Raw genomic sequence first — 27,249 nt, 5'->3', positions numbered from 1 at the left:
ATGCCTGCGTGGCATTAACGTGCACTGCACATGCAGCGAATTAACTTCGCTGTTTGGTAAAGACCATCACGCCACGGCGCGGCGCGGCGTTGAATCACAGACAACGGTTTGTGAATGAAACAGGCCAGTTTACAGTTTACATCCGGTTCTGACGTCGGCGCTGCAATTTTATCAATGAACGACAACGATAGATGGCGGAAGTGTCGTATAACGCTCGCCAGGCGTAATACATTCGAAATGCGTGGAAGGCAAAAATTTGCATGGGGATCACGTGAATGCAGTTGCGCACACGTTCGATAAACTCTTGCGTCAGTTACGCAATGACAACACTCTCCTAACTAGTACTGACGTTCTTCCTTAACGGAACTGTCGCTCAATAACCAAAGTGGACAAAAAGATTACATGGACTGCCTACTCGGAACTGTGTAATAACCTGGCCATAGCAACAGAGGACATATTACCGCGGCAATCCATCAAGGACCCAACACATGCAGATAGAATCGGGCTTGTAACTCGATATGGCGACAGTTTGGGCGTGTATACTTGAGCCTAGAGTTCGTAAATGAATTTTGTCGGTGATTCGTCACTTTTGTAGTTTCCTGGTGTCGTGTATCACTCGCCGGCACCAAACGTTTCGGTAAAAAATCGATAATTATGCCACAGCGTGTGAATGATACATTAACTTTTTTAACTAGATGAATAACCCTGGAGTTGTGGTGGCGGTAAAATCGTCGATCACAACGCCGGGGTTGGTTTTGGACTAAAGAGTGTTTGTTCATGCATTATTGCGGCTTTTCATCCATTACTCGACGATTTGGCAATTTAGTACAGCGTAGTACGTTGCTACGTTGCGAGGGGAGGCTGCCTGCGTTCGTACTTGAAACGAAACGCAAGCCGGCATGTGTTTGGCCGCCCAACTATGCTTGTGACGTATTGTTAAGAGTCCTCTGGGGCCGGGCCGGCTTCAACACACGACCACTTGCGCGCTCCCAGAGCATACGAAGTAGCAGCAGATGCTTCACTCCACGCGAGCGCGCTCTCTCCGCATAACAGCTGTGGCGCCGGCATCCTTAAAAGGCATCGCCTGCCTCGATCCCCCACTGACGAAGAACTAAATATATCGCCAAGCCACTTAGGACTGTCAGTTTTTCGAATGCAGCACGATACTCGACCGTCAGTCTCGCCGATAAGCCGTCTTGAGGAACCGCGCGTCAGTGACTTTGCTCTGCTTTTGCTACAAGCGAATTTTCGTTGCAATTAACAATGGTGAGTTGGGTGAGCTTGTTGTTTTGTGCCGAAGTCCGCCCGGTCGTCCGGGCGTTCGCGCGCCACTGTAGCGAAGGAAGCGGATAGCGACGCAACAGAAGTCGTTACTCAATTCAGGGGTTATCCGGACAAAGGCAAAACGCCCTTAGTGCCACTGACACATGCCATTCTTTGTGACGATATGCGCTTTTAACGGAAGGCAATATGTCACGAAAAATGAAATCGTAGCGGCACACCGCAAGTGCACTTCAATGCATTTGCCAAGAGCATATGTTTCTTAACTAAAATATAGCCTATAGCAGCTAGCCTATTTTCGTGTGTACGTTTTGTATCCCATTGCATGTAACTGGGCGCCAGCAAAAAAACAGCTGGTAGTCAAGTAGACACTGATTTGACAGAACATCCTTTTCTGTACAGGCTAGTCGTAAAGCAAAGAAGAAGGAAGGGAGCAAGCAGCGGTCGCACCGCGCCACCTCCAATGTCTTCTCGATGTTCGATCAATCCCAGATCCAGGAGTTCAAAGAGGTGCGTGCAAATGCTAGCTCGCTTCAACGCGTTTCTCCCTGTTTTCGGGATGTGTGACGCAAGCCGCGTTCCGGTACGTGACGACACGTGATCGATTCTGGGCGCCGGTTGGTGAAGGGATATTATTTGAGCGTCCGTGGATATAAACACCTCTTTCCCCTCGCCTATCGCCCGTCGTACCTAAACAAAGACGCAATCCATCGGAAACGGCGGTTTGCGCACCTCCCGTCTTGCGCCAGGCCTGGAGAATTGATGACAATCGTGCGGCAATAAATCGTAGCTGGCGGTATTTTTTTAGACCGCTGTTCCGATCGCCAAACGTAAACACCGATGTAGCACAATTGTTTACGTTAGGCTGGTGATCTGATTCAGCTTTAATGCGCTCCGCTGGAAGTTGGGTGACGAACGCTCGCGTGCGCGACGCGACGGGCTCTCCTGTACTTTTAAAGCCGAGACGTGGCGAAACACTTCGCCTGGAAGGCCAGCGCATCGTCGACGTGCGACTGCTTGGCACAAACAACACAGTGACCTCATCATTAGCGTAAATCACTGCTGAAACACAAATAAACATCGAACGCTTGTTACATATGTGCTTTAAAGGAAAGAAAGAAGCTCCAAGGCGCGCTCATCGCCGGAACTGCGTAAGGAGGGGCGTACCGCATTTGTCGCTGTAAGCGCTTACTACCAAAAACACCGCGGGTTTCCTTGGGAAATGGCCCGAACGACTTTGTCGCGCTGCAGGAAAATAGTTAAAATCGAAGCGAAGTTAGTCTCGCCGAATGAAAGCGACCTCTCTTGCGAATTCGGGGTCATGGAATCGGGTGGTGTGCGCGATTTGTCGGGCAATTCAGTTTCCTGGTGTCTTTTGAAACATATGGTTGTCCCTTGCCTACGCGCCAGACCTACTATAGACGTACGGTAAAACAAACTACAGCCGAGTGATTAACTCGCCACGCCCCCTCACATTTCAGCCATTCTCGTACCCGAAACTGGTGGCCGGTGCGCATTTAAAAGCGCCTGGAACTACGCAACAATACACCGGACGCAATTGTGACGTCACGGCGCACCTTTAAGTTGAACCGGTACCGCACAGGCAGCGTCCCAACTAATATTACTTACAAGAGTTCCCATCACTTAGTCTTAGGATACAGTTACAAACAAATTGTACAAACACAACATGAAGATTCACATGCGAGTCAGGGGATGCATTAGGAAAACGCCCTTTGGTCTGCTTTAGTGAGCGGGTGGAATTTCCAATCGAAAGCGAGCGCGACGTGAAAATAAATTACATAACGCGAGCATAGGGGGTATAAACAAGAGAAACGATGTCTCGAAAACCGCAATAACATCCGTAACAAGTGTGCACGCTCCTCTTGCAGGCTTTCACAATGATTGATGCGAACAGGGACGGGTTCATCGACAAGGAAGATTTGAACGATACATACGCTTCCCTGGGTAAGTCAACGGTGCTTCAGTAAAGGTGTGCCTTAAGCCAGCTGTTAATTGTTTTGCCGTTATGATATGACGGCTCTAAGACCAACATTTAATTGGACTGGCCAACTGAAAATAGTTTACAGCAGCTGGTCGTCGCGCAGTACGATGTCACATATGTAGAATTGTAATTCATATGTGATAACCCAAAATTGTTGCTGGGGGGACTCAAACATTGAACTCATATAAACGCTTGTCACAACGTGAAAAGTATTTACAAATGCAAAAAGCAGAGTAGAAAATGGCCCATTATTGCTCTTTGTCTGACTGTCTTCTGCGTATAGGCCGGGCACTTTCCGACGACAAAGTTAGCGAAATGCTTGACGAGGGCAAAGGACCCATCAACTTCCAAGTGTTCCTGGGGATGTTTGGCGACAAAATATCGGGTAAATCCGAAAGCCACTGCCTTCCACGCGCCATTCTGTCCAGTCTACCATATGTGTCAATCATTTGCAGCACCCCATTACCATCACGCTGCCGACTGCAGACTTGCATCAATTACCTTGAGATTGAGAGTTCATTGATATCATTTGTCCTCATTAAAATGTCGCTAATGTCTGTTAGCGACATTGTACTGAAAACAATTCCCCTATAATCTGGTATTTGGATCCCGTACGCTCATTTGTCCTGAAAGTTGTTCATCAAAATGCAAGAATGCCTTATCATGATCATTCATCCCATTTTGCGCTTTGCGATCAAACAGGGACAAACAGAAGCGACAAAGACCTGGAAGAAATGCTGCAGCAGGCCCCAGGCCAGCTCAACTTTACCGTATTCCTCTCTATGATGGGCGACAAAATAAAAGGTATTATCAAGAGGCACAAAAAATGTAGCGGATTGAATGAAAAGCGAACGGTCCAAGTGGAAAACCGCATCAGAAAGAACCTGCATGAAACGTTGCATCATCTCAACACGCACACAGTTTTGCGGAATCACGGCACTGGGAAGGTTGCGATTGCATGCTTTCACGATCATAGGCCGTAATAAGCGTTTTCGTAAGTGGCGTGTTTACTCTTCCGCAGGTACGGACCCGGAAGACATCATACTGGCAGCGTTTAAGCTTTTAGACGGGGAAGACAAAGGAGTGCTGAACAAGAAAGTGTAAGTTTAAATTCCCTTCTGAAATAACTCAGCTAAAACAAAACAGTGAACATATTTTAATGATTTGCAGGCTGGCCGAAATCCTCACCACCCAAGCGGATAGGTTCAATCAAACCGAGGTAATAAAAAATGTTAAGGCTGCTGAAATGGCGATCTGAGTAAGGGAAACTAAAAAAACGTGCTTTCCGCTTTTTGTGGCAAACAGAAAACGGAAACAGAAAAGCGATCACGTGCTGCAGAGCACATTCACACACAAAACATTCGACACTTTCTAGGTTTAAACGGAAACCCAAACACAATGACATATTAAATCAGTGGGTCGGTAATTATGTGGCTCATTTCATAAAACAACAACAGATTTAATGCCAATTCAAATTCGTGTATTTTAATGCATAACTAACTTGTTTGCATTTAACCTGCAGCTCGCCCAGATGTTTGATATTGCTCCAATCGACGCGGCAGGCAACCTGGACTACAAGTCGCTCTGCTACATTGTCACCCACGGCCAAGAGGAGGAATAGATGAATCCAACAAACTCATAGACACTCGACGTGCGATATTCGCATGTTGTTAACGACACAAACCCCTTATTCGTATTTTCAAAATTGTAATCGTTTCTTCCCGTTATCCGTTGTAAATTTGGGATAGCGCCGCCAAGACCCAAAGGCCGCCCTCTTGCAAATGTATTCCTTGATGGGAAAGTATTAGTGTGCGCGTGTGGTAACAAAGCACACTGCCACGAAACATAGCAGGTTTTGCGAGTTGCACGTTAGCTTGAATCGCAATTGGAAACATGCCATAATTGAAGAGCATGCGTATATAGTGGGACAGGCTTTCTGCGGCAATTTGGCAAAGTAATAAAAGCACAATTCACAATATGATCGTTGCTCGCTTGGCGCATGGGTTACTTACACCACGTGGGCGCCAGAAGACGCCAGGGGGCGGTGATCCGCCGAGGGACTTACTCCCACTTGCAACGGCCTCGCCGGAACGGGAGGAGTTTTCCTTCAGAATCTCTTACCCACAACAGCACGGCTCGCGCGTGTCAAGACAAACGAGTGAAGGTGATTTGCGACTCGGCGAGCGCAGCAACAGCAGCTGCGCGGTTGCGGCGCCTGGATTGGAAATTATCAGGGATAAAGGAAAAGGTCTTTCCGCTGGTGGCGTTTTAAACGCACGGTGACTCAGCGCCCAGTTGATCGAAACCCCCTGAGGTAAAGACGGGTCACGCCAGGTTGGAGACACATGTTTTAATTATGTCGTAGTTGAGTTTTCAATGGGTTCGGCACCGACCACTGGAAAGTTGCAAAAAAATGCAGCAGATCGCGGGTACCGATATTCCGCGTTAAATGCCTGTCACTGACATGAAGAGAAATTAAATGATAACGGCAGCGCCCGCAGAGGCCTGAAAAAGAGGGAAAGAGATAGAAAGAGAAAAGAGCGCGCGCGGAGCAAGAGAAAAAAGACAAGACGAAGCACTTCCGCTGCGCGCAAGCTTCCGTTTTTCAATTTTCACAGCTACTGGTGCGCGGCGCATTGTAGCAAGACGTGCGGTGTTTGAATCGTTGGGAAAGTGAGGATTAGGGCGTATGAGGCGGCGAAACTAGCGGAGCGGTCGAAATGTTGCAGAATTTTTTCGCAATCGCAGTGCAATATCATTGACCCTTCGGGTTACAAAACAAGCTGATAAAACGAGCAAAATTTAGCTGTAGGTCAGGAAATATTTACATGGTGACGTTGCAATCCGTCTGTGGCGGTTGCCCAGAACAGTGGCTTATGATGGCCGCGAGGGCACGTAACACACGCAAAAGGAAATGAGCAACAGTCGAGGCCCGGCAGCGTACGAAGAAGCGCGTAACGCAAAGATATAGAGGCGCTTGGCAGCGGTGGGCAGCAGGTATAGGATGCAAATGGTGGCAGCACACGCAGTGCAGAAAAGCATATGCCACAGTAGCGTGCGGAACAAAGACGACGAGAGGCGAAGTCGAGAGGGCATGATACTGCTGGGCGGGTTCATTCCAGTGCTTGCGGTATTGATGTAACCCGTTTTGTTTTGTTATTACGCGCAGGTTATGTAACGAGCGTATAGGTTCGGTCGCATCGCTGTGATAGTTACTAAAGGCGCGACAAACTTCTACAAATTACTGGCATGTCATCATTTTGAAACATAATGGAGAAGAAAGGTAAGTCTATTTGGCGGTAATTAATTATATACGAAATCGGCATCCAGAGATATTTCCTTTTGATGACTGGTTATAAATATAGTTTCAGTTGTTTTTAAAAACAGCCATAAACTATTTAAGCTCAAATTATCCAGGATAGAACGTCCGATCTAATGTTTCTACAAATTGATAGCACATTCGAAGACCATGATTGGATATATTGCTTTCGAAAACTTCAGTTATATAACAAAATGAAAATGTATATCAACTAATAAGAAACCGCTTAGGCCAACAGAATTTAATGAAACGAGTTGTCGTAAAGTCTAAGATATAAAGTGTACGGAAAGCAATACACTAAATTGTAGAATTTATTTACAGTTTTCCCGTAATATGCGCAAAACCAGAGAATTAAACAGCAGTGATCAACGCCACCACAGAGGCCCCCTTTCTTGGATGTATTTTTGGGTGGGGACGAGTGAGACACGAAAACCACCTCAGCAACTCAACGCGGTGCAAAATGGCCGAAACGGCATCGCTCTATGGAGGCAGTAGCCTAGGTCTTGCCGGGTGCGGCGGTCTGGACATCGGAAGCGGCGCCAACTGCAGGAACAATTCCTGCTCAGTGCTGCACCCGCTCGAGTTCGGAGAAACGCCAGTCGATAAAAAACTGCCTGTCAGCGAGACAACGGGTTGTGGCGGCGTGGAGATGATTCAGCTTGATACAGTACGCTCCCGCAACCAACAGCACACGAACAATTACTACAGTTTCATGGGTGCCAGTTTTCCTTTTGATGGTGCAGCATTGTCCGAGACCAACGCGTCCGCGAGCAACTTGGCATGTACAAATGGCAAAGAACAACCAGGTCCTCAACCTGTAAAGTCGTGTGATGTGGCTGCAAAGAGCTTTGAAGGTGGTTCCGTGTCACGACAAAGCTCTTGTAGCGGTTTCTCTGAGCCTGGAACCGACTTGAACAACGTACCGCCAATGAGCGGAGATTACGTCCCGCAACACCCCAGTGCACCTCCGTTTTCGTCAAACATGTTTGCCAGTTCCTGCCAGTATCAGCCCACCAAAGCTTTCGATACCAACCTGCTAGCCATGCCGGTACACCGGGATCCGCAAAACATCATCAATAACCATTACAGCTTTGGTGAACGACACATTACTCTCGGGCACGATTACAGGATTTTGCAATCCTCGTCAGAAAGTGCTTTGACGTCTCTTTCAAAGCAGCCGGACTTTGATTGGAACTTGCGTAGGAATAGCCTACACTCAGTGTCCTCCGGGCGGTCAAATTCCAGTTCTGGTTTGACTCCCACCGGTCGCCTGCCTTCTCCGGATCAGGACCAAACGGTGCTTTCTCAAACGTACCAATTTTCAGAGCACTGTGCCCAAGAACCCAGTCTCTCTCCATTACTCGAGTGCATCACGAGCATGCAAGATGGCCAAACAGCCCAAGGCGCCGATGTTAGCCAAATTCCCAGTCCTGTGGACGGGATGCCGAACGGTTTACGGGAGCGTGACTTGTTTGACAAACCAAACATGTTTTGTTGGGACAATTTGACAGAACCAATGTATGGCGAGCAAAAGTGTCCGACCTATACGAGTATGGCCGACATCGGTAGGTCTCAATACGCCAACATGGTTCCGCCGTCGCACCATGACCAGGATTCATACAGTGTATACGGAAACTGCCGTGAGTCAAATTTCGCTCCCATGAACGAACAACTCGGCGTTGGCGGGCAAAACCAGATGAACCCAGATGGAAGCATGACTTGTGTTGGAAGCCAAGATGATGGAAGTTTCTCCAGCAGTCTGGCCTCCAAGCTGCCTTTGCTGCTGTACGTCGGTGGCGTGGGCGATCCGAACGATGAGCAGTCGTTTTCCGGTTTTCAAACACAGTATGGCAAAAACGCCACACCAGCGCCTGGCGGCACCGCTGTCAAGTCGGAGACTTTCGATAACCACGTTTTTCCTGAAAGAGCCACTTCCTTTTCCCCCGAGGAGAACAGATGCAATCCATTGGCATCAGCCCTGTACAAAGCCAGCGGGCAAGTAGGGGACGACGACAGGTGTGGGTCACCTGCTGAAGACGGTGAAGGATTGGGAGACACGGGCAGTAGTCCTCTGGTCCCGGTGAGGTCAAACGAGGACGAGGATGGGAGTAGTAGGCCCCCGTACTCCTACTCAGCCCTCATAGCACTCGCAATACAGAGCAACCCGAGGAAACGAATGACGTTAAGGCAGATCTATCACTACGTCATCACATATTTTCCGTTCTACAAAAACAGCAAAGCCGGGTGGCGCAATTCAATTCGCCACAACCTCTCGCTTAACGACTGTTTCAAGAAGGTTCCGCGGCACGACAGCGACCCCGGCAAGGGAAACTACTGGACCCTCGACCCTGGAAGCGAGAAGATGTTTGACAACGGAAATTTCAGGTGCGTTGAATACTTCTGATTTCAACAACTTATTCCAGTACACTTAGGCCAAATATTTGTTTTACATTTCAACCGAACGACCAATTTTTACATATTTTTTTTTTGAACCAGTTGTGTACCGCTTGGATTTTAGTCGGCTCTTTTTTTGTCTGCGTCTTCTACTTCATTGTTGTGAATGCAATTTGGACACAAATTTTAAGGTTATTTTGCTTCATTGCGCCATATTACAGCTTGCGTCAAAATAACAATAGGCACGTTTTTGCATTGAAGTCATCGCCTTGTTTGTACGAACGGTTAAAGCAAAACGGTGGACCCTGACCAAACGCGAAACCGAAAAAAAAACTTGTTCGGACAACAAACCCCCATTTGCTGCATGGCAGCCTTACCCGGGCGCCGGTATTATTCCGCATTTCCACTGGGTCGTCCTCAAGCAGGCTTCTGGTCCGGCAGGATGCACACAACGAACGGAAACGTGACGCTCATTCGAACTGTTACGGCAAGCACGTAACCGGGTCTATAAATCCGGCTTGGCGCTGCATTTGTGCTGTCTGCGTGACGCACGAACTCTCTGTTTGCCGGGGCAGAGGATTACAACGGTGGAAGTGCTGGCCCACGTACCGAAAGTGAGCCTCCGCATGCTGTCTGAGGGCGACATTCAATGCTCCCGTGATGAAATGCAGAAACGCTGAGCACAGTGACAGCTAGCTCATAATTAACGCGAATGTCGCCGCAGGACGTTAGGTGAATTTTCAATGAAGCACACGCCCCCAACGCACATACACTGGCCGTAATTTAATTGAGCAATGCAGCGTGCGTTTGACTTATCCAGGCCACTATAAAACGATCTGGAGATTACGAAATAAACAAAGAAAAATTTTAAACACGCCAATTAGTCGTTTTACACAATTAGTCGCTTTGATTGCTATACAAAATTGTAAGTAAACGACCTTTCAAAACTTATATATTATAGAACTTGTAAAACGCATACTGTATAGATCGAAACTATACTCCATTTTAGCAAGTCGAACGCGGCCATAACTAACGATTCATATTTTGTGTAGGCGGCGGCGACGCAGAAGGGTGGAAATACGGGAAGTGAGTTGCAGCCAACAGCAGCAGCAGCAACAGCGCCCCGGCAGCAACGCACTGACGACGAGCTGTCGACAGAACATGGCAAACTGTGCGGCGGTCGGCTCCAACGGCCTGGTGAGCAAACACCCGACGGTCAAGACGGAACGGCTCCCGCCCACCGAGGTGAAAAGCGAGTTCAACTCGGACTTGTTGGACGCATCCTCGTTTGTCCCGCTTTACACAATGAATGGAAACGGGGTCGATGACCCGGCGAAGTTCCCCCATCGCGTTCCCGGTGCCAACAACGACCATGAGTTGAATGCTTGTCTGTCCAACGACAACGTAGATAACTGTCAAGCGCCAACGCTCGAACGCTTGCCATACAATAGTGTGTCGGGCGTTTGACAGCCCACGCCGCCAACTTGTTCATTTCCTAATTTACCTCTAGCAAAAAACAAATAGTTCTATGTTGTACGTTCACTTAACCTCGCCAGGGTGCCCAATGTGTGCTTTCGCAGTCGTTCAAGCGTGACCAAAATCATACCAAAATGACCAAATTCCCGTCACCGCCATAAAAGTTTGCGATGGTCAAACAACAGTAGTAGCAACAGCCATGTTTGATCTGGCACGCGTTGCTAGCTACATGTACATTGTCTTCACTCCTGTACATTCACCTTTCTTCGTTGCGCCGTAATTTTCCTTTGCAGTGCAATACCAAGGTTTCGCGCCTTCCGCAAGGGGGCGCAATGCAAAGTTATCTTATCCGTGGCGATTTCTCATGGGGAAATGGCGAAACACCACGGTTGTAAATAGTCGCCCAGCGGCGCTTGTGTCTGTGTATTATTTCGTAGCAATGACATGTGGTTTTGCACAGCTCTCAACGTTGTTGAAGGCCGAAAACTCTATCTTGTTTATCTCTGCGTCCCTGTATTTCCACGGCTGTTCAGTAGTTTTTTAAAGCTCATTGCAGAATATTTAATGTCTATTTTGTGTAGAAAAACGAAAGATAAGTATTAGGTTCCTTTCGATTGCTCACTGCTTGCGCCCATGGCCTTGGCAACTGTCTCCGGAAGCTTTTGAGATAGGTATTTGATCTGCAACATGTTGAAAATCGCCTGTAGCTACATTATGCATGCTGAACCGAATCTTTGCCGGTCTGGCAAATCAGTTTGTCCTCGACTCAGCGCTGCATAACTGATTACCTCTGCCACCAAGTGATCACGGGTAGCGCACCGTTATGGTTAATGCTCATATGTACAGCAACACCAGTTCCGTTCGTCCGGTCGCTTAGCGTGTTTCGGCGCTTATAAACATTTAAAAGCACTTCGTGCGGAACTTCTTCTTTGTGATTTCAATGCATCTTTTACAGTGTTAACGCTTGTACAGCTGTATATGGACGAATTCGCGCCGTTGCTCGGTAACGCTTTGCCTTTAGAGAATTTTAATTATATTTTACCGCCTTGTTGAACAATTCTTATTCTTTTAATCTATTTCTTCATACGCCTTCTTATCTTATTCCTTTCTTTGCAAGACTTGCCACCGTTTAACTGGACGTCGACGATCTTTGCCCATGATCAAAGTTCCGAAAAGCTATACACATATCTTTATATATACACCTCTATATACTCTACGCTTGTTTTTGGGATGCGTATTGGTTTCGCCCGTTCAATAAAGACTCCACAAAACGTCATTTTCGTTCCCAAGATGTTAGGTGCTCACGTAGTGATTTCAAAGTGGGTGAAGGTCTCACGCTGAACAACATGTCCTGGCTACTCGCGCGGCACAGACCGTTGCCAACGTAAGGGATGATATACGTCATCTCGAAAAGTACAGGCGACATGAGTATCAAATGGCAGTGGAGGATAACTAGTTTCCTGTTTGCAACAATGCGGAGATGTTTGAGCTCTGCCGTGTGTGTATTGTCCGACTCAACGTCACACAAGGGATTAAGTTCGAATACATTTCCAGTAGCAATTTTAAGTTGGTCCTATTCGCGCCTAATTATGTTGCATTGTAGACACCCAACCACACAAATCACACACAGCTGGACACCCATAGAAATGAATAATTCTGAAATTGATATTCACGTAGGCGCTTTTGGGCCAAAAAATCCACACAGGCGAGAAAAAGATTTTCCAAATAAAGCTGGGGGAGAAGTGGGACGTTCAGACACTTTTGACAAAATGAAATACAACCTGTTTAAATAGCGAAACCATTCTCTATGGCAACGCTTACCGGCAAAAATAACATAACCCGTTGGGAGCGCCCGCTATCAGACCGGGATTTCCTCGTCGATTCACCTGCAATAAGCGAAAGACCGCACACAGCCCCCAACTGGAAACAAGGGCCTTACGACCGCAGATGACGTAATGGCTGTCCGCAAATGCGTTGGGGTTTTCGGCAGTGGCGGACGGGCGTAAAGGAAATGAGATATCGTGTGTGCTGGTGCGGAACCGCCCGACCATTGCGGCAACATCGTCATCATTACGGCATCCACCGCATTAAACCGAAAAAAGCTTTTCGTGAATTCTTGACACTGCGTGGTGAACCTTACCACATTTTGCCACGTCATAATATTTCTTACCAGCGCACGAAATCACGCAAGTGTTTATTTTTAGCGGTTAAACATGTAAAACATGGCAGCACCTTAAGGGATCAAACCTCGTTGGCCGCAGGACACTTTCGCCGAATGCAAACGCAGCTAAGTGCTAGGTGTAAATGGTCAATAGACGACACGCGTTTGTGCTTTGATGTCGGCGGTGAGCTTTGATAAGAGGCGCATCTCTAATCACTTGCCTAAATAACAAGACGCGGCTAATTGAATGGCATCAAAGAGGTTACGAACCCCGGTGACGGATTTTTCAGGCAAAGCTCAAAAGTTTCCATCGATTTGACGAAGTGTGGGAAAGTTTTGAAAGTGGAAAACTGTCCACGTGATTAGTTCATAACAACAGTAATGTCCAAGCGGAAAATGTTCGGCAAATTTGAGTACTGATGCATCATTCCATTCTTTAAAATACAATCTATACATTAAAAATTTACAACAAGTGAGAAACATCCCGAAGAAGTAGAAACTAAATGAAAACATCATTTGTGAGAGAAATGATTTCCGATCACGTCGACATGCAATATCATCCGCTCGGTGGCAATAGAGAACAACTCGTAAATTCGAATTAATCGTTTGTTTTGCCAAAAACGCGTACACGCGATTTTGAACTTTGCGAAATATCGCCTTTACAGTTTCCACTTGTAACAAAAAATCAAATTTCAGAGCGACGACTTTTGTGTAAATTTTGATACTAGTTGCAATGATGAAGCCACGAATAATATTTGACAAGAAATAGTGGTGTATAACATCGTCCACACACTTGGACGTTGCCAGCTTTTTTCCTTCTCGCCATTTTTATGCCTTTCAGTGACGGCTCGCTGCTACGGTTTCGCGCTGTCTGTCTCACGAGCAAAAAGGTTCTGGGGTATCGGGTGTCTTTTAAGTATCGCGGTTGTGGCGATGAGGGAGGTTGCTTCTGCGTGATCGCTGGCCGAGAGAAAGGGTTCCACGGAGAAGAGATTTATTAAAACGCGTTTCGATCACAGTTTAACGTGAAATGGTAAAAAGCAAATTGCCAGCCAAAGATTATCGCTATTAAGAGGGGCTCAATGCATTTTCGTGCCAGCTCGAGTCGAAAGATTTTCTAAAGTTGTGGCTTTATAGTTTTTAGCAACACAGGAAAGTTTGTAGGCAATGAAGTGTGTTGTCTTGCAGTAAACTAGACCTAGACTTGCGTAAAAGCATGGTGCTTGTCGATCGGCACATCAGCCCCGTAACAGCAGCAATGAATTCCACGTTCCCACCGACGCCGGCTCACGCTCCAACCGCACAGGACATGATGGATATGCCATCGATGTATGAGAATCTCTACCAAGCGGGGAACGTGCATATGACGGGATCGCGAGCGTCGCACGCCGGCCACTATCCGCTTGAATATTCGAACGGCGCACCTACCAGTCCTTACCTATGGGCAGCTACCAACCCCTACAACTCATCTTATATGCAAGGCTACGGCGGTACGCATCACCATGCTGCGGCCGTGGCCGCTGCCGGACAACGCCAGCTCTTTGGACATCACGCTCCACCTCATCATTCCCCAGGTTTTGGTTGTGACTTTCCTTGGCTTTCCCTCTCCAGTCAGACGGAGCTGTTCAAAATGGTTAGACCGCCTTATTCGTATTCGGCGCTGATAGCAATGGCCATTCAGAACTCCAAGGAGAAAAAACTAACTCTCTCTGGAATCTACAGCTATGTGGCCGAGAACTTTCCGTTTTACAAAAGAAGTCGCGCCGGTTGGCAAAATTCGATCCGCCACAACTTGTCCCTTAACGACTGTTTCAAGAAAGTAGCGAGGGATGAGGACGATCCTGGTAAAGGAAACTACTGGGCGCTCGACCCCAACTGCGAGAAGATGTTTGACAACGGAAACTTCAGGTAAACAACAATTGACTGTTATAAGTGTTTGGGTTAAAACGAGGGTGAAAATTTAACCAGAAGTTTGGATTGCTTGTGTTACAAATCGAGATGCCCCTTCCGCGATGTATGGGATATCGCCATTTTGTATCGCGCGTGCGGTAATGCCGTATCTTATGCAACAACCGCTCTGGTAAATATGCACCCTTCTTTCCGGGTTCTAAAGCCAACTCTGTTTTCGTTGGGCTCTCCAATGTCGCCACCAAAGAATTGCATGCCATTTACAACCGCGAGCGAAATGACGCACATCGGTGACGCGTTTGGTGCTCGCCGCTTGCGAAAAGTCGGAATTCCTGCGCGCCGCAAATCGCCCGCCCGATAAACAAAATCGCCACGCTCAGGAAATTCGAATGTAAACAATTTACCTGCGTCGTAAGAGGATTAAAATCTCTCTCGGCGCTGACTCGCGTCTTATCAACTGATTCGATCGCCCACTTCCACGCGGGTACAGAGATATTCGACGGTGGCATGACAAGCCGCGATTCGGCCACGCGATACGAATCGCCATCCACGGATTTCTGTCTTTTAATTACAGCGTTCGGCGAATTGCAGCGAGAGCTGTGCGACCGCGATATAAACGATTCGTTGCAAAAAGCTATTACGGTCGTGTCGAGCTTATCTTCATAACACCACAGTTATCTCACGGGCTTGGTAGCCATAAACCGGCAAAAATTACATCGCTTGTCACAATGATCTGGCACGTTTCTTTACAAAAGCCAAGACTGGTTATTTAAACTGTTGCAATTTAATATTAAGCACCCAAAGTAGTTGCTCTGTGGACGGGCTTGCGCACCAGGACTTGCATTTTTGTCCAATGGAAAGTTATATTGGCCGCCGCACAGACAAAATATTTTAATCTTTTGAATTCTAATATTTCTTCAAACTACAAGTCCCCACCCCAGTGTTGGTCACACATCGCGCATACTAACGTAGTAAAAAAGCAGTCTCTTTTTTCGAATTGTCTCAACAAAAACGCAGCCCGCGCAAGCACGCTAGCTTAACTTCTCTGTCTTGGAAACCCCTGGTCGTATTATGGCCAGTTAAGCACAATTCAGGGACAACAAAGCACAGGAAAGGCGTTTGAAATGCAAGTAGGCATTTGACTCAGCGGCCAACGCCGGCGGTTTTGCGACAGCCTTGCCAGGACAACTCAGAGGACACGTGATATGCGAAGGCGGACAGTCGGGCATTCACTGAAAGGTGTTCAGGTGCAGGGGTTAAAACATCAGCAGATAGGGGGTAACTGGAAGTGAGGCTTGGGTACCGGTGCGCGACCGCCGTAAACAAAGTGCAGCTAATTTTACTCACACAGCTAGAGAGACATAATTGTGGTTCTACTGGAGGGATTCCTAGTTAGTGTGGTGACATTATTCCAAAGCCCAAAGCAGCATTTGTGTTTGTTGGTTCGATAAAATTTGTTTATGCGCCATGTTTTATCCTTGCCTTGAAAAGAAAATTCGATCAAGCAATTTAATATAGCTTGTGGGAAAACGCGTGAATCGGATAATGAGGAAGGCAAACGATCCTTGATACATCTCGAATACCGCGAAACGGGACGACAGCGAAGATTAGACGCACTGATTTCGCGCTCGATCGGAGGCCAATTAAAGCTTCGTCATTTACCTTATACAGTCAATAGACGCTGTCTGAAACTGGCTTTGGCAGGACCGCGTTGGAATTAAGATTGGAGATGGTGCTTACCACGCTACTATTCAGCGTCGCGAGGCGTGTAGCAACAGCACATCGCTGTGCCAAAGACAGGTGTCGTCTCTACGCAGGGTTCGTTTGTTGCTTCCGCTTTTCCCACGTTCGAACTCGGCCTTGCCGCAAATCCCAAAACACGCGCGATTCCTCGGTTTTGATGCGCGCCCACGGACTTGTTTTGAAACGGCCCCCGACCACGACGCGCCGCTGCTGGCCGTGACCCGCGTTGACTGCATGTGATCGGGCGCAACGCGTTGGCCTTTATGTGCTTCGTGAGTTGGTGTGAACGTGGGAATGTGCAACAGGCAATCCCAGTCGTGCCTAAATATGAATTTAACCGCAAACACTCCATTGGAAAACGAAGTTTGTTGAACATCCCTCAATAGGCATCTTATATAGCTACTCACCCAGACTTCCCTCACAAGGGCAATGTTCCCAAAGTAAACCCACCACCAATCATGTTTATGTCCTTTCCACCGCTATCGTTCTACCGCAAAAAACTCTCTGTGCATGTTTACGTTGATTTTTGCGTAACACAATTTTGCTGAAACCGTGTTAGAAAAACATTGGCTTGCAATTATTTGGAGCGTGCTGACACAACGACCCCTTTAGCTTTTTGTGGAATGTATCCGCAATCTGTTCATGTATATTTCAAAGACCCGAGCTGTCGCCAATATGGGCAAATTCGTTAAATCAAACGATCCACCTCAGCGCACCCAGCTGCAATTGAGCGGCGCTGCTTGACTGAGTAATTGCTCTCCGGTTTAACCCTTAATTGGCTTTTGCAAACACCCCGTCCTTTCACGACTGTTCAGTTGAAAGATGAAAAATACATACAGAGCGAAAAAACTCTGGCAAGTTTATGCGCAAAAAAACATGACCACAAACTGAGGCACTATAATGTTTCCCTATAAAACACCTTGCGTATTTGGTGGCATTTAAGCGAAGTCGACATGGCAACTTAGAATAGCTCGGAATGTAAGGCGAGAACGCTCTCAGAAGATTAATGAGCTGGGAGGCCTGTTTGAGCAACAACCAATGGCAAGCGCGAAGTTCAGGTGTGTTAAACCGGAGGTAGACTTTTAACCGCTACAAGTTTAGGCACAACGGGTGGGCAATATTCAAATGTTGCTTTTTCGCGCTCTCGTTGCTGCGATTGGTTTCTTTTCACAACTGAGTTTTGTGCATAGTTTTCCGAAACCACTACACGAAGTAGGAGAGAAACACTTTTAAAAACAACCAAGAATCTCTGATCGCGATGGTGTTGGTTTACCCCACAGGTTGCTCGATCCGTTTAAAACACGTTTCCAGAGTTTTGAACACAAGCACGCAGAACGGCCGGTAACTGATGTTGGGGAAATAAACGGTAGACCTCGAGCGTTTATCTCACCTGCGAACCTGTACAGAGTGAGATTCCGCCGTCGGCGTTGATATTGAACCCAAAAGGCCGAACGCCCGGCATTCGCGCGCGAATAAGTCGGGTCGAAGAGATGATGCCATGTCGCGATAACGCTGTTTGCGTAAACATACCGGTTATGAAAGTCGGTTTATAATAATTAGCCTCGCCCCGGCCCGTCAGTCAAATGTGATTCTGCACGGTTCTACCAGTGACAAAACTAAACGTTGGCGCACGTAGCTTGTAACCTTCGCCGTGACCTTCTTAACCGCCTAATTACATGTAAGTTATATATTGTATAGATGAATCGAATCGAATTATACGAGGTCCTAACAATACAAACTGTGTCAAATTCAGCCTACGCGTTCTAACCTAGTGGAAGTGCCGTTTTACTATAGCAAAATTATTTTTTCAGGCGTAAACGAAAACGACGAGACATCCAGAGCGCGGAAAACAAGCCTGATCGACCGGAGGACTTCAATTTGCCCAAGATTCCTCACTGCTACTCAACGGCGGCTTCATTTGCAGCATCTTCCCTCTCACACAAGTTCACCGAGTCTCTAGATAGCATGAGCTACGCAGCAGACGTCCAGCAACGCCGCGAGGAGACCAACATGCACCAGCATCAACAAAGTGCCATATCATCCCCTATTCACGGCTCTGGGATGACCACGGCGTCTGATCAATCTGGCGGCGTAACCCAGACAACGGACATGGCCCTCCACGAACAGCAGTCCCTCACCTCCCCGCATCACTCGGATGGATCAAGCGTTGACATGATACCGCAGGAGATTAAACAGCAACAGCAATACCAAAGCCCATCCTCCCAGTCCCACCAGATCGCCTCAAGCACGCCTAGCGGAGGCCTGACCGCTGCAGTTACCGCGAGCATTTTGCCCGACTTCCGCCCGGCTGCGAGTCAATCGCAGCTAGATGTAGCGCGTTATGCAAATTTCGCGCACAGTTCATCCACAGCTCTAAGCCACCAAAGTGCGGCGCAGTACCCTGGGCATTATGCCCTAGGACACACATTGTCCACTGCTGGCGGACCATTTGCCGCTCAGTCGCATCAATACTCACCCCATATCGCCTCGCCGCAGAGCGCTCAGCGCCAGTTCAACTTTAGCGTCAATAACTTAATTCAACGTCCTTACACCAGGATGTGATACCGAAAACTTCGGGCACTCGACCGTTCAAATGCCGCCGTTTCCTTTTCCGCGAGACGAGCCTGTAAGTTGGAACTCTCTCCGTTTCCCGTGACGATCCGAATAAATTAGCTGCCCGGCCATCGTGCGGACGGGAAATGACGTCTTTGTACAATGTCGGGGAATATAAGAATTAAAGGATCGTCAAACTCGCGCCGTTTTGGCGTGGGATTTTTGAGGCAAAGCCATGGCACGCGCCGACAAGATCTTCATCGCAAACGCTTGAACAAATTCGGTCAATGAATACCTGGACGTCAAGTCAAGCAAGACGGTGTCGGCACCCGAAGCAGAGCCTTCGCCGCCATGGTTTATTACCACTGTTTCCGGAGTCAGTGGGTGCAACCAATTAGCCCCGCGTAACGGTGTCCGTGATTTTGACCGTTTTTCCGCTTGCCAATGTGATGATGATGATGATTATGATAGCTATCTTTATGCGTACGTGCAAATTTTTCAACCATGCTATTCCGAAGGTCTTATCTTCCATTTTATATGCCTGTGCGTGTAAATAAAAATATCGTTCTGTTCAACACACAGTGTGTCTGGCGAATGAGAACCGCAGCGTAAAATTGCACTGCGGTTGACAAGCAAGTCCTTAAATCAATCATAAGGAGGCAATCGAGTTTTCAGTGTCGGCTTTCCGATTCAGGGTAGGGATTCTGAATTTAAGTTGAGAGACTCCACGGTTTATTAACGCAGTTGCGTCACATATATCGGGAACCTGGTAACTGGAGATACAGCAGCTCCTCTGAGGTTACGTTGGCGGCGACGGACTGTCACGAAACAGTTTCCGCCCCGCAACGCGGTCGAAAGCTAAGCTCTGCAACGTGCGAAAGCGTGCCACAGCCTACTGACAAAACCTATTCGCAATCAACTATTTCCTGACGACTTGCTGGGTCGCCGCGCAGGCCGATATGCGGGCCAAGGCGCCCAACGGCCCGGGAAGAGCAGGTAGTGGCGCCTAGATCCTGTTACATCATCGAGCGATGGTTGGTGCCCCTGTCAAACCCGTTACCCGGTGTTAGCCGACGTTGCCCCAGTAGACAGGGCTTGTTGGTACCTTGGGTCAGTGCGCACTGCATCTGCTGATGAAAAGCGACTTCACCCTCAGGTGTCGCGTTGCATACGAGTTCGTCAATAACTGAGAAAGACGGGAAGGTCGCAGTGAGTCGTGACCCTTGGGTCAAATTGAAAAGTGCTTGTGACCACGCCCATGCACCATATACGATTACTCGAAGATCATTTCGGGCCGTTTGCATCGGTTTCGAGTTAGCGGTGATGTCATTGCCTGTAACTTTGATACGAAGTTCCCGTCATAATTATCTTTGTTGTGAAGGTCTTCGATACATATCGAGGTAAATATCTACGACCGTTAGCTGAAGGCAAAATATACAACTGACTCTCGGAATTTTCCTGTGAATTTACAATTGTTTTTTTATGCCCAGACAGAATCGAAATGTTTGCGTTGTACTAAATAATCATTCACTGATTAGTTTCGCAAAAATAAGCGACCCGACAAAGAAGTAAACATAAACCACTTGTAGCGGATACTGATTTAACAACTCTCACTTGGCAATGGAACATTTGTCGCGTGTCCAGGTCACTAAAGCCTGTTTGTTGTGGGCCGGGCACGCGAAATTGAGCTTGCAACACGGCGAGACGTTGCGTAAACAAACCGCACGAGGAACTGCCACCAGTTAAACGCAATCTATTCCAATCTGTTTGCGGTCGAAAACAACGCTTTGTCGGCCCAAAAAGTTTGGCGAAACAGGCTAAAGGCGTCCTGACTGAGTCACCGGTTACGCACAGACAACAGTTTTCTATATTTGTAAAACGAAGGCCGGCCATGGGAATTTTCGTTGCCTGTTTTTTTAAGATTCGACCGATAAGTGTATGAGGTAATAACACAAAGATTAGGAATGCAAGTGTAAATGTAACGGATTACTATCTGGCCAATTATTTATGACAACAAACAATAATTTTTGAATTGCCAACGAAGCAAAAAATATCAAGAGGCACTTCCAGCACGAAATAAAATGAACCTTGCACAATTCACGAACGTCGGTGCGGCAGTTAGGAAATGGCATTATAAGTAACCCCATTCTAGCATTTTGCATCACTTGCAATTAGGTTTCCAATACTATTGATTAAAGTTCGTTTCGTTGCAACCAAACCAAACAAAATCCAGGCACAGAACTACAAGTTGACACCGCGAACATTGTTGCATCTGGCATTGCGCGGTATTTCCCTTGACAAACTGACGAAACGGGAATCGTTGAGAACCCTGTAGGTGGGGATGATTAGTGACCGGCAGCCGTGTTCATCTGTCAAGGCGAGCAAGAGTTTATCTTCCCAACAAAGCTAAGATGAAACGCGGCAGCTTGCTGAGCGGAGAGACATTTTTCATTGTGCGCGTGCAACATGGGCATTTCTTTTGGTAAAGCCGAGCGGGAATGAGAACACCGTTACCCTCTTGTCGACTGTTTATTGATCGATACGGTAAGAGCGAAAACGTGTTGCTGTCCGCGCCGAGTAAAAATAAACTGTCCGGCAGAAAAAACAAAACAATCTGGAAGGTTTTGCCGCGCTGTCAGCAATTTTCATGCTAACACTTTCCCCCGCGGTTTGGCGTTGCGCTGCCCGGAGTATCAAAGACGCGTGCCCAACGTTCGTCAAAGCGACGACACCGACAAGGTCGCAATTTTCGATTTGCAAGTATGATGACGCAGTCTAATCGACCTCGGACAGGAGAAAAACGTTTGGATGGAAATGTCGCGCATGGTGGGGTGTTGCTAACTGCAAACTTCGCATTTCTTGTATTTGTTGATTACCAACGACAAACTGTGGTCTCTGTAGACTTTTTACCGCAAAAGTGTTTCTGCTGCGGTTTTGGTCACTCAGGCAAGAAGACGAAAACGCATTTCCCCTTCGCCTACTATGGTGACCCAGAGAGCCAAAATCTAATTTTAGACATGTTGCATTATTGTTTTAGTGATTCCATTAAAAAGTGACTGAAATTGAAATTCAGTCCAGCAATCAGCAGGGCATTGTTAGTTTGACTGACAGAACTCCCACAGCAATTTTAAAGGCAGTGGACCGTACACAAAGATATATGAGTCACGACCAAAATACCAAGCTTTTATATTCGTTCGCACCTGCGCCCAAATTAGAAACGATACAACAGAAATCCAGGTGACGGAAAAGAACGGCGTTAGACGGGTCAAAGCCACCGATGGCTTCAATCTAATCGCCGTTCCGCTAAGCCTGCTGTAAAACAAAAACAACGACCCAACCTTGGGTTCATCAAGTGCGGCTATGTCTCATGTGATTATCCTATCGAGGAGAAGGGCCTAGGTGCCAAAGCATGAGAACACCAAACACCGCTGAACATTTTGTGTCCCCGGCTCGGAGAAGAGACTCAAATTCGGCGTGACTAATTCGAATACCGTTTTGATTTGCGGTTCGCCGCTTTTGGTCCGACCGTTCAAGAGCTGTTTGCACTCAGCTTCGTGGCGGGGCTGATCTTGGGTTTCCATAATAACAACTAATTGGGATACAGCTAATCGCTTTAAACAGTTGGAGCCATTCAAATTAAGATGACATCAGGAGATCTTTGTTTAAATATGATGTAACTCACTTTTTCGATTTACAACTATACAGGAGCTAAATATTATAACACGTGACGACCTTCTACTTTAGCAAACAACCAACCGACTTTCGCAAAAACAAGGTGGGTGTTTGGTCACGGAATTCTCCAACGAGCAGGATTACAAACAAATCGAACAATGATATCACCAAAAGTGTGACGTGTGGCAAAAAAACGCTCAAAGACGTCGTCCCAGCCATCTCGATGTTGAGTGGCGTGAACATGTGATCACGAGCTAATCAGATTAAGCGTGCAGCAGCCGACAGGTCGCTTCCGCATTTCGAAGGTCACACTTTCGAGCAAGCTTGTTTGTTGACGTCACTGTCCACCGCGGATTATTGCTCAAGCCGCCATTTACATGTCAACGGCGATTCGCTGTCACTTAACACGGAGACAATGCTCCGTCGCTTTCATGGTGTCTCACCGGAATCGGTAGCACTCGACGACAGCGCTACCTGACGGATTTTTTTTGTACACAGGATTATCGCTAAGTGTCGCGCTACAAATACAAAACGAAAAGAGTGATAGTTTCTTAAGACTTGCTTTAAAAATACGAATAGCTGTAGTGGTTGAGGATGTCGAGACAAACATATAGGAGTTTATATATTTCAAAATGAACTGTTTAAATCGTTGCTGTTATGGTTTCGAAGCATTTCAAGTGGGACTGAAATGTTTAATTGAACGCAAGTGATAAGATAAACAATCCTGGCGTTTGCGGACACATTGAAATAGCCATTCGCGTGTATCCCGCGTGCCAATGTTTGCAGTTTGTTATACCAAAGCCGATTGACGTCACTAAATAGTTTCTCCCCGAAGGAGAACACTTAAACACACGGACACGGTATATTAAGGGACCGCAACCTTTGACATGGCGGTTAGGCGGCATTGGCCAAACGGGCGCCGCCAATGGCCTTTGGCGCCGCAGTGGCGAATCGTCAAGCTTTAATTCTTATTGCGCGAGCCCCGGACCCACGGTTGACCATGATGTGAAGCGCCCGGCGGAAGTTGGCGATCGTCTAAATGGGCACGAACGCAAAATCGCCATGCGCTAACGACAAATAAAACGCCCCGCACGTTGACACCTATAAAATTTGACGCATGCCATTCACTCGCTAGATTTGTCACCTGAAAGTTGGGGGCAACATTAGCTTCACTGGCAGACTGGTGTGCCGACTATAATTTTTACTGAATAAAATGTATTGAAGTTTTATTTTGTAGTCCTCTCTTAAGAAAACAAACAGTTACGTGAATGACAGGATAGATTGCCTTTAGATCTCAAACACTTAGCTTGTTTCCCATGTGACGATTGACCACCCCACCCATTTAAATGCATGCTTGTTGTAATTAAGATGTAGCAATTTAATTGAACATATCTCTGTGGTAGAGAAACCTCGTTGGAAGATCGTTGTTGGTCGCTAAGCGCTGTTACAGTAAGATTGTTATCTTGGTTATCTCTCCGTGCGGACTGCAGCACGGTTTTAACCAACAAGCGGGGTCTTGATTAATTTTCGCGGCAGGCCGGTTCCTGGTACGTCATAAGCCTGTGCGTCACGTTAAGTTGACAAGCTCGGCCGAGGTCGCATTGGCATTAGCAAGATACGCGCCAAAAACAGGCCTCATGCGCCTCAAGACATGTTGGGTTGAGCTCCGAATACGGCCGCTGAAGGGAGAACAAAAAACCAGGTATATTCCATGATGTAATATACGCAGGAAATGGCGGATAAGCCTAAACTGATCGACATTCGTGTGAATTAGAAATAACCGCAAAGCATGGTCGCACGCTTAGTTTTGTTTCCGACCGTCAGAAGGCCACCCCCGAATTCTCGCAATATATAAAAAAAATGCGCAAAGGTAATTCTCGTTGCTCAAGTTAGAACGGTAATTTAAGGGGGCGACGAATCATTTATCTTTTATCAGCTGGCCAATACGCTACACACAGTGTATGCTTCTGAAACGACTCTTCCCGAATAATAAATACTTCAGCATCTGTCCACTTTGCAAGGGCTTACGGTCGCGGTGGTGGATGTCCCCAGACCAGCCGAGATATGCTTCAAGGCTGTCGCGAAAGAAGTGACGTTTTTGAACTTGGTTGTGCGCCGACAACAGGCTAAGTACAGCGAATTTGTTTGACAACAAATGGAAGGCGGTACTCTGAAGGCGCGGCGTCAGAAGCCACGTACACACACATTCTCTTTCCTATCGCACTCCTGCTGCGTAAGCTTTTCGTCCGATCCGATCGCCGTTGAGCGCGTCGTCAAGGAAAAGGAATTGGAAAGCGCGAAAGAAGCGCGACGTCGGTGACCCGTTGTATCCTGTTCCCGGCCCTTTGCGCGGTTATGGGAAAAGCGCAGCGATTAACAAACACTGACAAGAGCGATCAGAAAATGGCCTGTTTGTGATGCAAGTTCGAAGTCCGGAAATTGAATTGTCAACATGTATGCCTACAAGGGGACCTTTATACTTGGGTTTGTCTTCTGACGCAAATGCCCCCAGGCCAGGCCTAAATAAAAGTATTGATGTAAACTAGCGCTTGTGTCGTCATTTTTCAAACAAAATGGCATTTTTTAACTATCTCGCACAGTGGATAAATTTAACAACCGTTGGCTACAGTTTATTCGATAGAATCAATACAGGATTTAAGTTATGCAACGTATGACATACTTTGTTTACCATACGGGACATATTCGACCTTCGGTAAAGCCACGACCGCTAAGCAGGACTTTCGGCAATGGAGGTTTTTTAGCAGATGAAGAACCGACGTCTCTGGGAGGCGAAAATTTATCACTGCTGGCAATCGCGTAAGCAATCGGCGCCCGTCATAAATCGTGATATACTACGGAGAGATCGCTAAGCCCACATAAACATGCGAGAACGAGCGGCAGGCTACGACGCGCAGCGCAGTGATGTTAATCTGCTTAGCCACGATGCGTTATTATGACAACTGCTGCAACAAAACGTCGCACCGAGCCTGAGTCGAAATATGCGATTAAATTTACGCCGGTGCTGCATTGGATGCATAACCGGGTCGGTGGGAGACGTCGGCCGATGCCCGGCCTATACGGAAGGCTTTCGATACAACGATGACCTTTTATGGTGTTTATGCTACATATTGGGTAATTTTTACCCGAGGGCGGTGAATTGTATACCTTTAGATTATTATTCATTGCTATGGATCCATCGAAGGTTTTTTTGCACACAATTATTATCGTTTGTTTTACACCGGTCAGATCTTATCTCAAGTAAATTATAAAAAGCGACAGAAAGCTTTGAATCGAAACCGTGAGCAAAGGACCTAAAATCGCAACCTTTCTCGTCGTGAAATCTGGATTTGAGCAGTCGTAAGCTGTGCTGCAATATTTCTAATGATGACAGATTAAATGTCAAACAGCACTGGCTCGTCCCCGTCGTGAACTCCTGAGCAAGTATCGTTTAAACGACAGCTCACTAAAGCTGCCGGTAACGCGATTTTCTGCGGTCACTAATTAATTCCTCATCGGTGGCGGCAAGTGTTAACGCACAGGTGTAACGGCTAAGCAGATTGCTGACCTCTGAAAGTGCTGTTACCCAACAACATATCTATCACCGTTATCACCCATACATTAAAATGTCCACATGAAAAAAACTTTGTTACATGCAAATCAACACTCACGATGTACTGCGAGGAAATCGAAACAAAATGGCCACAAGAGGTCAGGGCGGTACGGTGGCTTGACGTGACAAGAAACATCACACTAGGGTCGTGGGACGGGATCTTTACAGAATTGTCTTCTCTTTTGCCGTGGAAATGCAAAAGAGATGTCTTCTGTGTGCAGAACCCCACAGTAGTATGTGTATACAAGGTTCAACCCCGTTCCGGTTTTCTTGATATTGCCTGTTGGGTGCAGCGTGTGACCGGTACGTGTTATTTTAAGCTGTAAGGTTTTCAAGAAAAAGGTGAAAAAAAAGAGCTTGGAGGACGATGTGCGACGCCCAAAGGATCGTCAAGGAGTTGTGAGAAGCGAAAAGTCGTTTTGACCGCAATGCTGAGTCCAACTGAGCGATGCGTCGATTGTTATGACTAAACAAGGATTGTCGGTTTCCATTCACACTTGCGACACACCGGGTCTAGCTGTGCGCGTAACACCCGCGAGATACGCTAGAGTACCAAATGGCGTCGCGCGTCTGTGCCGAAGCAAAACAAGGCGCGGAGAAATGTAGCGAAGGTCGCGCGATTCAAATGCAATTGCGCGGCGCGCTATTGAAGTGGTCCCCTCTGCACGGTCTTGCGCCTTACGCGAACGAACGCGTCGACAGTAAACATCGATTTGCGCGCAAAGACAAAACATCCGACGCCTGTTTAGAAGCAAAACCCCAGCCTCAAGAGGTAGCGCTCAGAACGCATCGGCTCGTTTGTATACACAGTCAATATTTTAATAGCAAACAGCGGCATGTTGCAAGTACCGGTGCTACATAACGTCAAGCGGCTGCTCAATTTGGGGTTGATTCGCTCGGTTGAGTGCGAAGAATCATGGCGGAGCGTGTGCGCACAAGGGCGTTAATAGCTGCCTGTAAATAATCATCATGTTTAATGTCAACATATTCACAGCCCGGACCGCGGGGGGCTGGTGTGATACATTTTCCAGGTGGTGGTGAAGCAACTGAGACTGACAGGCGCTGGAGAAACTACATTGTTCCCCACGCCCGATCTTCGTGAAGCTTTCTTCACGGCCGGAGTCGCCGTT

The 27,249-nt window shown here is 47.2% G+C and overlaps 3 protein-coding genes across 3 annotated transcripts; all 3 read left to right on the top strand.

Moving 5' to 3' along the window:
- Positions 1 to 1,117: 1,117 nt before the first annotated feature.
- LOC145917647 (myosin regulatory light chain, smooth muscle-like) lies at positions 1,118 to 5,259 on the top strand. Its single transcript, XM_083002964.1, has 7 exons — positions 1,118 to 1,266; positions 1,684 to 1,791; positions 3,171 to 3,246; positions 3,567 to 3,668; positions 4,305 to 4,383; positions 4,454 to 4,502; positions 4,806 to 5,259. The coding sequence occupies exons 1-7, from the start codon at positions 1,264 to 1,266 to the stop codon at positions 4,902 to 4,904; spliced, it is 516 nt and encodes a 171-aa protein (XP_082859090.1). The 5' UTR covers positions 1,118 to 1,263; the 3' UTR covers positions 4,905 to 5,259.
- Positions 5,260 to 6,450: 1,191 nt separating this feature from the next.
- LOC145901629 (uncharacterized) lies at positions 6,451 to 11,731 on the top strand. The gene is made up of 3 exons (XM_082989390.1): positions 6,451 to 6,566; positions 6,924 to 8,987; positions 10,049 to 11,731. Exons 2-3 carry the CDS (start codon positions 7,063 to 7,065, stop codon positions 10,461 to 10,463), a joined length of 2,340 nt encoding a protein of 779 aa, XP_082845516.1. The 5' UTR covers positions 6,451 to 6,566; positions 6,924 to 7,062; the 3' UTR covers positions 10,464 to 11,731.
- Positions 11,732 to 13,654: 1,923 nt separating this feature from the next.
- On the top strand, positions 13,655 to 19,389 carry LOC145900538 (uncharacterized). Its single transcript, XM_082988865.1, has 2 exons — positions 13,655 to 14,541; positions 18,096 to 19,389. Exons 1-2 carry the CDS (start codon positions 13,850 to 13,852, stop codon positions 18,844 to 18,846), a joined length of 1,443 nt encoding a protein of 480 aa, XP_082844991.1. The 5' UTR covers positions 13,655 to 13,849; the 3' UTR covers positions 18,847 to 19,389.
- Positions 19,390 to 27,249: the final 7,860 nt, after the last annotated feature.

This window comes from Ascidia mentula, chromosome 1 (assembly GCF_947561715.1).
Source record: "Ascidia mentula chromosome 1, kaAscMent1.1, whole genome shotgun sequence".
Lineage (NCBI taxonomy): Eukaryota > Metazoa > Chordata > Ascidiacea > Phlebobranchia > Ascidiidae > Ascidia > Ascidia mentula.
This window is presented reverse-complemented; position numbering and strand designations above follow the sequence as displayed.

Coding starts and splice junctions, on each gene's coding strand:
- LOC145917647 (XM_083002964.1), top strand. Junction 3,247..3,566: donor CGATACATACGCTTCCCTGG/GTAAGTCAACGG, acceptor TTCTGCGTATAG/GCCGGGCACTTTCCGACGAC. Junction 4,503..4,805: donor ATAGGTTCAATCAAACCGAG/GTAATAAAAAAT, acceptor TTTAACCTGCAG/CTCGCCCAGATGTTTGATAT.
- LOC145901629 (XM_082989390.1), top strand. CDS start 7,063: ATGGCCGAAACGGCATCGCTCTATGGAGGCAGTAGCCTAGGTCTTGCC. Junction 8,988..10,048: donor TTTGACAACGGAAATTTCAG/GTGCGTTGAATA, acceptor TATTTTGTGTAG/GCGGCGGCGACGCAGAAGGG.
- LOC145900538 (XM_082988865.1), top strand. CDS start 13,850: ATGGTGCTTGTCGATCGGCACATCAGCCCCGTAACAGCAGCAATGAAT. Junction 14,542..18,095: donor TTTGACAACGGAAACTTCAG/GTAAACAACAAT, acceptor TTATTTTTTCAG/GCGTAAACGAAAACGACGAG.